The 12,139-nt window shown below is 45.7% G+C and overlaps 1 protein-coding gene across 12 annotated transcripts in view; it reads left to right on the top strand.

Moving 5' to 3' along the window:
* LOC111861850 (insulin-like peptide receptor) overlaps window positions 1-12,139 on the top strand; it is a 309,490-nt gene that overhangs the window by 248,285 nt on the left and 49,066 nt on the right. For 9 of the 12 annotated variants that reach the window (XR_004512737.1, XM_033750473.1, XM_023846767.2 and 6 more), the window contains one exon: window positions 6,906-8,490. Coding sequence is in view for 10 of the 12 variants with exons in the window: in XM_033750473.1 (XP_033606364.1) it covers window positions 7,637-8,490 (854 nt within the window). In the remaining 2 variants the exon portion in view is untranslated. Of the gene's footprint in view, window positions 1-1,189; window positions 1,209-2,590; window positions 2,829-6,905; window positions 8,491-12,139 lie in introns of those variants that run through there. The other 3 variants (XM_023846769.2, XM_023846766.2, XM_023846772.2) reach the window with 3 other exon arrangements.

Here is a 12,139-nt window from a genome sequence, read left to right as displayed (position 1 = left end):
CTTTTCTGTGTTTGTGTGCAAGTAGAGGCCTTGCGACGAGCTGATCACCCGCCCAAGGAGTCCTACCGAATGTGTAAGATCTAGAAAAACCGAAGTGAACGGAGAGTTTCATGGAGGTAGGCCTAGGCCCAAATGAGGGCTGTAGTGCCAAGGGGAAAAAAATGCGTCGCGCTGCATTTTCTATAAAAAGAAGCCGTACTTTCTCACTAACTTACTGAAATTGAACTCGGAACCTCGAAGTTATAAAGCAAGAAGGAACTCCCGTTACCCATTGGATAAGAGGCTGGATGGTCCCCAGAGGCGATCTGGACACTGGATTAGAAAAAAAAACTTGCACTTCGGGAATCGAACCCTGACCGTCCAGCCGTTAGCCCCTCTTTATAGCAGCTGAGTGGGCCCGGCTCTTTAACATTTCATAACAGTGTGATTTTTTACGGTGAGGAGATGTTAGCCCCACGCCCCACGCCCAACTCCCAAGCTGGCGGGCCACCCCTTTTCGGCTCCCCGCGACTGCTTATTCAATATATTCGCAGTTTCCCTCCATACCTGGAGGGCGTCTCCTCCATCCGCAACCTGAGGACGCCGTGCCGTGGTGACAAGGGACCCACTTAACGTGGAAAAATAGAATTCGATGGTATTGATTGGATTCATCTGGCTAAGGGTAGGGACCAATGGAGGGCTCTTGTGAAAACGGTAATCAAACTTCGGGTTCCATAAAACTGTGTGAAATTGTTGAGTAGCTGAGCAACTGACGGCTTCTCAAGAATGACTAAGCTCCATGTGGTTAGTCCCGTTACTTGCGTACTTACATGGCGGTGAGTGAAGAGTAGTGAAACTTTATGGAACATGAACACGCCTACAGATTACGTATAAATCCTGTTTTATGAAATTGTAACGATTGCACGAAATTACGGTATTGTGTGTGACAGCTTTTGGATTACAGATTTACGCGGAATTAGAATACGTCATCAGCAAATGGTGCGATGCCCCGCTAGAGACTGCAATTGCAGTGAAGCAGAAAGTGACCATGACCTTTCCAAATGCTTCTCAGTATATTTTTTGTAGTTGTACCTGTCTTTCAGATGCGCCTGCAATGAACCGTGACCGACATTTCATGGCTTCATGCGACCGACTTCTAACACAGCCAGCCAGAGCCTCACAGACATACCAACCCCGGCCAGAAAGCTCTAAACTGCGCGTCATAACTCGTAAAGTTGATCCATTCTTTTTGTTTTTTTTAAGTGTAATAAAAGTGAAGTTCATTAAGCGAGGAAGTATCTTTTGGCGAGCCAACGCGGCTTCTTCCTTTTTGTGGTGTTTAGCTTCAGCTGCTGTTTTACGACCAGACAGATGCAACCGTGAGGTAATTTCTGCTTTCCAAGGACGTCATAGTACGAAAAGCAGGCATCATGAAAAATACCGACGTTCTTCTGTTTTCTTTGTTCATTTCTCAGTTTGAGTTACTCATTCATAATTTTACTTGCTGTTTTACAGGGCCGCAAGAACTCAGTCGGTATAGCGACGGGCTACGGACTGAGTGGCCGCGGTTCAATTCCCGGCAGGGGCAAGACATTTTCCTCTACTCCACAGCGTCCAGACCGGCTCTGGGGCCCACTCAGCCTTATATCCAATGGGTGCTGGGGGATCTTACCCCGGGGGTAAAAAGCGACCGGAACGTGAAGCTGACGAGTCACCTCCAACTAGTGCCGAGGTCAAGAATGGTGGAGTCTCCCATACGTCTTCCGGTTATAGTGCTTAACTACTTAATTAATATAGTACAAGGACAGCTTTGCTTTGTGTGTGTATATGAGGTGGACGGATCATGGGAAAGGCATGAGACAGGTGGAAAATTCTTAACAAATTTGATCAGGAAATGCGAATTGGAGAGCTCAAAAAAGAATAAATTTGATCCCATACGTAATTAATAATATGTCATGAAGATGTATGTGGGAGTGGAAGTTTAGCTCCACTACTGTTGACCTCGGCACTCGGTGGAGGTAAGTGGGTCAGCTTCACGTCCCCGCTGCTTTATCCCCGGGGAAGTCGCACCCGTTACCTATTGGATAGGAGGCTGAGTGGACCCCAGAGCCGGTCTGGACGCTATGAAAAAGCGGTTAAATCCACCCCTTCCTGCAATCGAACCCCGGCCGTCCAGCCCATAGCCCGTCACTATACCGACTGAGCTATTCCGAGACGGTAGAACTGAAAAATTCTTGAGATATGCGGTGGAAAGGCTCCGACTAGATTCATTTGATCAGGGTATGGGCCAGTGATGGACCCTTGTGAAGACTGTCATGAACATTCAGGTTTCTTGACCGAATGATTACAGGACTCATCTCCACGGAGTTTGTCTTACCTGAGTGAGACTCTATCGCTGTAACGGAAGTGCGCAGATTGAGGATGTTTAATAAAAAATGACTGACGGAATGTTTGATCCTCGGAGAGAGAACTGACGATCAGAGTGGCCGCGCGTTGTAAGGCATGAACCGTCTTCGCCTGCTCGAACGCTGGGATCGTGGGTTCGAATCCCACTCAAGGCACAGATGTCTGGGTGTACGGTTTTTCTGTGTTTGTGTTGTCCTGTATGTAGGTAGTGGCCTTGCGACGGGCTGATCCCCCGTCAAACGAGTGATGCCGACGGTGTATAGGATGAAGAAACTCAAAAAGCGGCAAGGTTCAACAGAGCCATGGAGAGTTAAGTTTCAGGAGAATGAAGGAAATTACAGAAAGAGGAGCTTCATCAGATATCATTGTGGTGATCAAACGAAGGAGGACGAGGTGAACAGAACATTCAGCACGTATGCGGATAGTTAGGACGAGCCCAACAGGTAGGCCTACGCGCAGATGAAAGAAGATTGAAACTTATCTTAGAAAATTAGCGTGGGAGAGTGACAGGCCTGTGTGAAACTTTGAGTTCCATAAAAGCAGTCGCGGGTTCAAGTCCCAATGAGGTCATTGGATTTTTTTCAATTGACCTAATCCTTCCGGCCGCACTATGGCCCTGGGGTTCACTCAGCCTCTAACAGAAATGAGTACTAGGAATTAATTAAATAATTTTCCTGGGTTGTAAAGCGCGGCCGGCGCATAAGCCTGACAATCTTACCGCCATCTTTGAGCCGATTGTCTAGAATATGTGGGAAGCTCAACGTCTCACAACCCTATGGGCCTTCACGGCCTGTTACAGGGAGGAGCTTTACTTTTTTACTTTTTTTTTTAAAGCAAGGAATATCTCGACCAACTGAATAAGAACTTCGCAAGGAAGTCAGTGAGGTACGGAGTGTTCAGATGTTCAGGTTTGTCTTCACTGCAAAGGACGTGGAAGGGACAAAAGTTTACTGCCGACTTCCGGTGCAGTTCACTTCTACACTGAAACTTACCGATTTAGACCCGGTTCCACTAACACGATAGATGCATTCTTGAAGAATTCTCTGTAAAAGGCAGTAATGTCAGTCGACACGAAATTCCCATAAGGAGCAATGTAATGCAGTTGCAGAGACGTGGAGAAATAGTGTTAAACCGATACACTTGTCGTGTTAGTCGGAAAAAAAAGAACTTTAAAAACCATTTTAAACCGAATTCATGTTACTTATTAATTGGCCGCGTCATAGCTCAAGCGGTTAGTCGTTGGCTTTCCATCGCGGCGGCCCGGGTTCGATCTCGGGTCTGGTCAAGTGGGATTTGTCATGGACAAAGTGGCGCTGGGGCAGGTTTTCTCCGAGTACTTCGGGTTCCCTTGCCAATCTTCATTCCACCAATTGCTCCACAATCACCCTCACCTATCATCTGAGGCTGGTACAATAGGCCAGAAGTGGCCCCAGTACAAGGGACTTAGTCCCACCCCACTAGGAAAAAAAACAACTAATAATTGGCTGTAAGATTCACTTGACCCCTCAGTACAAATCTGCGTTAGTGTAAACCTGGACATTGGTTCATAACCGGGGCTGGCGAGAAGTTATTGTGTTACAAGTATAAACATTTCAAATTTCTATTTTACTAAAAATGACAGAACCTCCTTCACGTATTGTGGGTGCATGTGTACCCAGTCACCTCAAGTACAGCTTCTCAGCCAGTTCGCATAGTTGTTATACTCAATAGAGAATGCAACTGAAATGTGCACGAGTTCCATATACCAAAAAAGAAGAAAAAACGTCCATATCAACAAGTGTCTGGAAACATTTAATTTGTGAGTCACGCCTGAAAGAATACTGAGTAGACACCCGCAGCAGTTCAGCATTAATGTGTGGGCAGGGATTGTTGGTGTTTGGTAAGCCTGCAAGTTTTGCCACATCGGCTTACACGTAACCACTACCGACACGACGTGTCATATCTACCGGAAGATGCACCAGTTGCATGCCGTACGTGCATGATGGTGCTCCGCCACAGTGCTGCTCCAGGTGTTTCAATAAAACCTATCATGACCGATGAACAGGCAGAGGAGGACCCACTGCATGGCCTCCACGCTCCGCGCCAGTTGTGAATCCTCTGGATTTTTACCCGTGGGAACACCGAAGACTCCCTGTGTTGACAACGAAGAGGCACTTCTCCGTCGCATTGTGGATGTCTGTCAGAGTATCTGTCATTACTCCGGCATCTTTGAACGGATGTGGCGGTTCATGGTGAAGCGTGTCGAGGCGTGCATTGGATCTCACAGAGGACATTCTGAACGCTCATTACAAATGTTCTCTTTCAACTATAACTCACAATTTAAATGTTTCCGGACATATGTTGATATGGACATTTTTCTTGTTTTTTTTTGTTATGTGGAACTCGTGCCCAAAATTTCTCCTTACCTGATCTTCCTTTCTGTAAGTACTGGATGCAGCGGGAACAAGCTTATTACACTGCAGGGCGCATTCTGCGTTACACTACGTAGCGGCCACTTGTGAACATGTCATCAGAATCCTCATGTGCCATCTGTGACTATTTCTTGCACACCAACTTATCCAATGCTTCCGCTGTGGCGTGGAGTAGGGGCAGTGCGTCTGTTTAAATTCGCTGGTACTGGGATAACTCAGATGGTATAGCAACTCGGTTACGGGGCAAATGACCGGGGTTCGATCTCCGGCAGGGGCAAGAGAATTTTTCCTGTTTTCTGCAGCCGCCAGATCGGCTGTGGGGCCCATCCAGCCTCCTGTACAATTAGTACCTGAATAGTATCCCCGAGGTAAAGCGGCAGGAGAGTGAAGCTGACCACTCACCTCCGCCTAGTACTGAGGTTAAAAATTTTCGAGCTGTACGTCCACTCCTCCATATACCTTCATGGCATGGTTCTTAATTATGTAATTAAGATCAAGGCTAAGTTTAACTGTACATATTCGTTCACGGGCCGATCACAGTGGCCGCGCGGTCTAAGGAATGAACTATCTTCGCTCGCTGGAATGCTGGAATCGTGGGTTCGAATCCCACTCAAGGCATGGATGACTATTATGTGCATTTATTCTGTGTTTGTGTTGGTATGCGTGTAGGTAGCGGCCTTGCGACGGGCTGAGCCCCGTCCAAGGAGTCCTACCGACTGTGCATAGGATCAACAAACTGAAAGAGCTGCCAAGGCCCAAGAAAGGTTGTAGAGTCATAATAAATAAAAAAGAAATGTTCTTTCACGGAGCTGCCTTGAGTAGTGCTGGATTCATTGCAGTAAAGCAGAATGCGTATTTACAAACTTATCAAATAACCTCGAGTGTACACCAATAACATAGCTCAGGATTCTTCGTGGGCAGCTGACAGTATCTGTGTTGGTTAAGGAATTTCGTGCCTTTAATGGAACCCGAAGGTTCATCGATTTCACTAGAGGACGCAAGTGGACCCAACGCTGAGGTCGCTTTAAACCATTGCACACCTTCACACACATCCGTCTTAATGTTATCCTCAAATCTATCTTGGTTTCCAAAGTGGTTTTGCAACCAAAATCCATTCCCGTCTCAACTACGAGTATATCATGCTTTATGCTCTGCCAGTACGTATCACCGCCAACGCAGAGCAGCTGAAAGCTGATTTTGTCTTGACACTTGGGCGCTTCTTCAAATTCGTTTCCATTTCATTTTTCATTTGTTTTACCATTCGAGGCTACGTAACGTGTGTAGTTGAAAGAACGTCTTTAAATAAAACCATGAAACACCGAATCGACAATTAGTCGCCATGTTTCCACTAAAAGGAATCTGCTATTTCCGTTAAGGACTCGCATTAGTGCGCGGGAGTTAATTAGAAGACTACAAAAGATAAAATCGCTCCTGTGCTTAATAAATCTAAGCATCCCCCCCCCAAGAAGACGTATTGGAGGAGTGGATGTGTACCTCCACTATTGTTAACCGCAGCAGTAGATAAGAGTTGAGTGGTGAGATTCATGCCCCGTCTGCTTTTTTCTTTCACTGACACTACAGCCCGCTTGGGCCCTGGGCTCTGATTTTCAGTTTCATGATCATTTTACAGACAGTAGGGCTCCTTGGACGAGTGATCAGCTCGTCGCTACACAGAGGACAACACTGGCCCCCGTCTACTTTACCCCGGGGAAAGAAGCCGTTGGTACCCATTGGATAGGAGGCTGGGTGGGCCCCAGTGTCGGCCCTGGACACTGGAGAAGAAAAGAACCCTTTCCCCTGCCGTGAATCAAAATCCGAATCCTCGGTCGGCCTCGTAGACGGTCACTGTATCGACCGAGTTAAGAAATGAAACTTATTTAAACGTAGATCTGTGTTCATCGCTTTTCGTGTTATGAATTAAATCCATTTCGCGTTCCTCTGCACCCAAAATATTATGTACACGGCCTTGGTAGTTTTCCCGTAATGATTAGTGCAGGGGCCTGCAGTTTTATTATTTATGGATTTATGTGGGAGGCTGTGTTGCAAGAGGCCGTGTAGCCACAGCCTCTCTCACGACCCCTCTAATACGTTGTTTGGCTTTATTCCCAGGTAAGCAGCGCCACAAGACAGCCTTGCTACGCGGCTCTGTTGAGAGAACAATAAACACGGCAAGGAGAAGGGAGAACAGACCCGTGAGCTGAAGGCCGAGAGAATATTATGTCCAGTTTGGAAATTAATAGAACCAAAACGATAACAAGAAGAAATATAATACAACAGAAATATACACGGAAAAGCGAGGAGTATGGTTTGGGGTCCATCGTGGTCGTCAGCGTCGCTGGGGGAGGTGAAGATGAAGAACATGGCTACGGGTTCTATACCGCATGTTGATCAAGGGAAACATTATCGGCTGCTACGCACAGAACTGATTCAGCTGCTGCTGGCACCGTCCTCACATCATGGCCTGTTACCAAAGGCAGCCATATACGACAGTGTCTCATATACTTGGCATGAAGTTCATCGGGGCGACTCGCATGTGTCCGTGTGATCGTTTCGTGCAGAAGTAAACAAGTAGGACGATCAAAGGGCTTGCACGTGTGAGCTCTGGCTTGAAGAGGCAGTGAAATAGCAGTTCTTCTTCATTACGATCTGAATGGAGTCTGTTAATAGGCGGCCTTCATCCTGACATCAACTAAATGGTCGATATATATTGATATACTAAAGGACGCTCGAGGAATGTTATATTTGAGCCTGAGTTTCAAGTAAGAGGATGTGAAATAACGGTGTGCAACTCTGTGTTATATAAACATCCTTAGTTTACCGAAGGAAGCGCACGAAACATTATGTTATTTCTGAGCATTGATTTCAGTTTGGTACCGAAAAAGAAGACGCGCAAGAATGGCGGTGTAAATATGCGTGTTGTTACGTGCACGTTAGTGCTTCTTGTGTGGGGTGTGCCGATGTCCCGGGTGGAAGGGACGGTCACGATAACAAGGTCAAATCCGTCGGCTGGAAGCAACGTTACCACGCAAATGACATCAGGTCGGATATGTGTAAGTGTCGATATCCGAAATTCCGTTAGAGAATTTGAACAGCTTCGGGGTTGTACGGTAGTCGAAGGTTTTGTTCGGATAGTTTTAATTGATCGTGCAAATGAATCGGATTTCGAGAATGTGAGTTTCCCAGAATTACGTGAAATCACCTGCTACCTAATGCTTTATCGTGTCAGAGGACTGAGAAATATTGGGCTTCTGTTTCCCAACCTGGCGGTAATCCGAGGCAATAGCCTGTTTCAAGATTACGCACTGGTGATTTATGAGATGCTACAGCTGCAAGAAATTGGTCTGTGGGGACTTACGGCCATATTGCGAGGCTCCGTCAGGATTGAGAAGAATTACGCGCTGTGTTACTACAACACGGTGGACTGGGACGCTATTACCAACGGCGGCGAGCACTTCATAGCGTTCAACAAGGACGCGTCTTCATGCCCAAGTCAGGGGGTTTGTGACGTGGGAGAAGGATGTAACAAGAGTATGTGTTGGGGCAGCCAGGTTCACAACTGTCACCGCGGGCGCCCGCAGAGCGAATGCCATGAACTGTGCCTGGGAGGCTGCACCGGGCCCCGGGCAGACCAGTGCTACGTGTGTCGAGAAGTGCTGAATGATGGGGAGTGCGTCAGCAAGTGCCCTCCGGACAGGTAAGCGTTAACGTACGTAATTTGCATATGATGTGCACGAAGCCAACACGCGAGCCCTGTAGGGTAGGCGTGGCTACCCGTCATTCCAACTCAGAAATTCATGAATCGTTCTGCATTGCGGGGTTTACACTACAAGGTGCCCAGCGAATTCAGGTTTGGCTTGTATTTGTGGCTCATTCAACGAAAACGGAAGTATCCCAGAGCGTCGAGTAAAGCCATGCCAGGCTTAATTAGTTCAGCACTGTGCCATAAAGACATATGAGGGAGTGGAGGTATAGCTCCACCTTTCTTGATCTCGGCACTAGGAGGTGTTTGGTGAACTTCACTCCCCTGCCGCTTTACCCCGGGGAAAGAGTCCCCGGAATTCATAGTCTAGGAGGCTGAGTGCGCCCTACAGTCGGTCTGCACACTGTGGAGAAAAAGAAAAAAATCTTACACTGCCGGGGTGGCCAGAGTGTAGTCTGTCGCTATACGGACAGAGCTGTCGCGTCTCCTCCGCAGCGTTAATCAGGATAGCCCTGTGCTGCCCGAGATTTCTATGAGTCACCTCCCGAATACAAGCCAGAAAAGTTACCGCTTGCACCAACTTGATAATATTGTTCGTACTGCGAATATGACCATTACGTTACACGAAACTTAAATGCGAACATTAGTGATTGCTTTCACTGAAATGTTTTGCCGTGCAAGGAGAAAGACAACGCTAACAAAATACAAGTTTGACACTTCGGGCAGTGCAGCTGCAATGAGGTCGGTTGTTCTGGTGGCAAAGGCGCGTGCACTTGAGGACATGCGCACTGCCGCAGCGTCCCCGCAGCGCAATGAATTGGGAGCAGCCGGCTGCATTGGTCCTGTTAATGGCCTTGAAGTTAACACCGCCGGCTCGAGTCCCGCAAAACTGAGCATAGATTTACTGCGCACGTCTGCAATGTTGATTTTATTATCGTAATTCGGTTTTAAATTAACTATATGTAGATATTCTCTAAATTCCATGGGATCATAGACCTGGATTCGATAACGCCACTTGTGTTGAATAAGTTAAAACAACTTTTTAATTCCCGCCAATTATACGAGCTGTTAACTGTGCTGTTTTTACCAATTCTAAGGGGTTCTGACGTGACTGGGATTAGTGAGGCCTTAGATTTTCTCCGTCGTCTGACAAAAACAGTTTCGAAAACTGGATATTTGCTTCCACAGGTGAATGGGGCGGGGCTGTGTTGGGTTCGTCAGAAAGAGGAACTTCAGTCACACAGAGAGAGAGGGTGAGTGGTGGAAAGTATAGCAAAAGAGCAGGTGAAAGTGGAAGAAACATGGGAATAGTGAGACACTTTATTGTGGAGGGTGGGGGGAGAAAGAGCATAATTTTGTTAGGTTTCCAAGATTCGCCCGCTCTTCCTTCTGGTAGGGGCAATGTGAAAGTGAAGACGTTATGAAGGCTAGAAGGCGGAATTTTGATTTTGTGAGCTGATGCCGAACTGTAGAATTTGAGAGAAAAAAGTTATTTTGGTGACCTCGACACCATTGGGACTTAATTGTTATGGATTTAAATCGGAAGGGTTGTGTGATATGCACACGATAGCAACTTGGAATATGGGAACCATCCCAGCATTTGCTTAAACAGAGGAAAACCAAGAAAACCTGTGTCGAGAAGACCTATCGCAGGACCAGCCGGATGGACGCTGACTTCTAGGCAGCAGTGCAACAAACACAAATAAATTATTGGACACTTAAGTCAGTATAAATACACCTATATTCACCTCAGATCAAGTTTCGTCAAAAGTGATTACAGAAAATATACAATAAAAATTGTGCAAATGTACATGAAAACCTAACACTAACACACTAGTATCTAACACTGAGGCAGAGAAGTGTACAATAAATGGATGCAACAAAATGCAAACGCACCCATACAGTATGAAATTGAAACTTTCTTGTTATGGGATGCCCTCCTGCCGCTAGCGCCGTTTGCGGAAATAAAAACTGAACTCCGAAACGAAAGTCGTATGATAGCCATGAAGATTCTGTCAGATCACATCGACCCTCCGCATAAGTTGCATACCCCCATACTGCCGAGGGGGGGGGGGTTCAAAATTGGGTTGGCTAATCTGATTAGTTAAATACGCAGTATGGGCCGATTCCTTGTATTTCTACACCTAGTAAAGGGAGGTGTCAGTTGTTGTACCAGATCACAAAAAGGCCACTAAATCGGACTGTAGTAATTATAAGGGCTATCACTGCTGTCAACTTCATACAAAATTCTGCCCAATATCCGATTCTCGAAGTTAAGTCGATACGTATATGAACTTGTTAGTGCTCATCAGTGTGGGTTTAGACGTAACATATCGACTATTTACATTCTTCAGACATTGAAGAAAAAATGGGAGTACGATGAGACAGTACCTCAGCTATTCGTAGACTTCAAGAAAGCCTATGATTCAGTTAGGAGGGAAGTATTGTACAATATTCTGATAAAGTTTGGGATACCCATGAAACTAGTTAGGTTGATTAAAATGTGTTTAAACGAAACGTGTAGTAAAGTACGTATAGGTAAACATTTGATAAGTCCTTTCTTCAAAATTATCTAAAACGAGATGCCTCAACACCATTTCTTTTCAGTTTTGCTTTAGAATACGCCATTAAAAGATCCAGGAAAGCCAGGTGGGACCCGAAATTAAAAGGGGCACACTAATCTTTATGTGTTGCATTCTCTTGCGTATATTGCATTCCTCTACAAAACAATTTCTTATAGAAGTATACAGATATAGATCATTTACATTAAAATATTAAAACCTTAAGAACACAACATGTTTCGACCCATATTGCGTCATCGTCAGGTGTATTGTTTCTGCTTAGGTGCTGAGCTTGTTTTTTTTTAATATGGATCCATATTTTGGATATGACTGTGTAACATGTAACATTATGCTTGGTAACAAAATTCTTGGTATTATCTACTTTCTAGTCCAGTTATGTTGGTATTAGATATAATTAGTTAAATTAACGTGTATCTGGTTGAATGTTAAGGTCGAAATTAAGATTAAAAATATATATATATATTAGTTATTTGACGGGTATACCGGTCGCTCTGGTCTGGTTACTTCCTGTGTTGGTATGAAATGAACTCTTGTACACTTGCGTTATCTGCCAGCTCCTACAGAGTCCAAACGACCACCTGCAAGACGACACTGGAATTCCCCATATGATAACAATGTCTCGACGGTAGTGCCACTGCACCCAACTTATGGGAGGTAACGCGTGTGCACATACAAGAGTTCATAACATCATACCCACCTAGGAAGGAACCTGACCAGAGCTACCAGCATGCCAGCGAAATAACCAGCAGATATATACATATTGTCACGTGTTGGGTGTATAACGCGACAAATAATTTCACGCCGTATTTGATGTAGCGAATTTTATTTCACATTCGCTCTTACAGTCACACGGATTACAAGCTCAACATTACTGCAATTGGCAGTATCACAAATACTGTGCTGCAATTAACTGGTGACTGACTCGTATCTAGAGAACTCGAGAACTAACTGTGAATAGTCTTCGCTGCCCCTTAATTAGCCTCGTTCTGGACAACACAGAAAACAGCCACGTAATAGGCACCACTGTTGTCTGGCGCCGTGTTGCTATCAACGCTTTCGGG

This window comes from Cryptotermes secundus, unplaced genomic scaffold, assembly GCF_002891405.2.
Source record: "Cryptotermes secundus unplaced genomic scaffold, Csec_1.0 scaffold933, whole genome shotgun sequence".
Lineage (NCBI taxonomy): Eukaryota > Metazoa > Arthropoda > Insecta > Blattodea > Kalotermitidae > Cryptotermes > Cryptotermes secundus.
The sequence above is the reverse complement of the archived record's forward strand: the minus strand, read 5'-3'. Positions and strand labels throughout refer to the sequence as shown.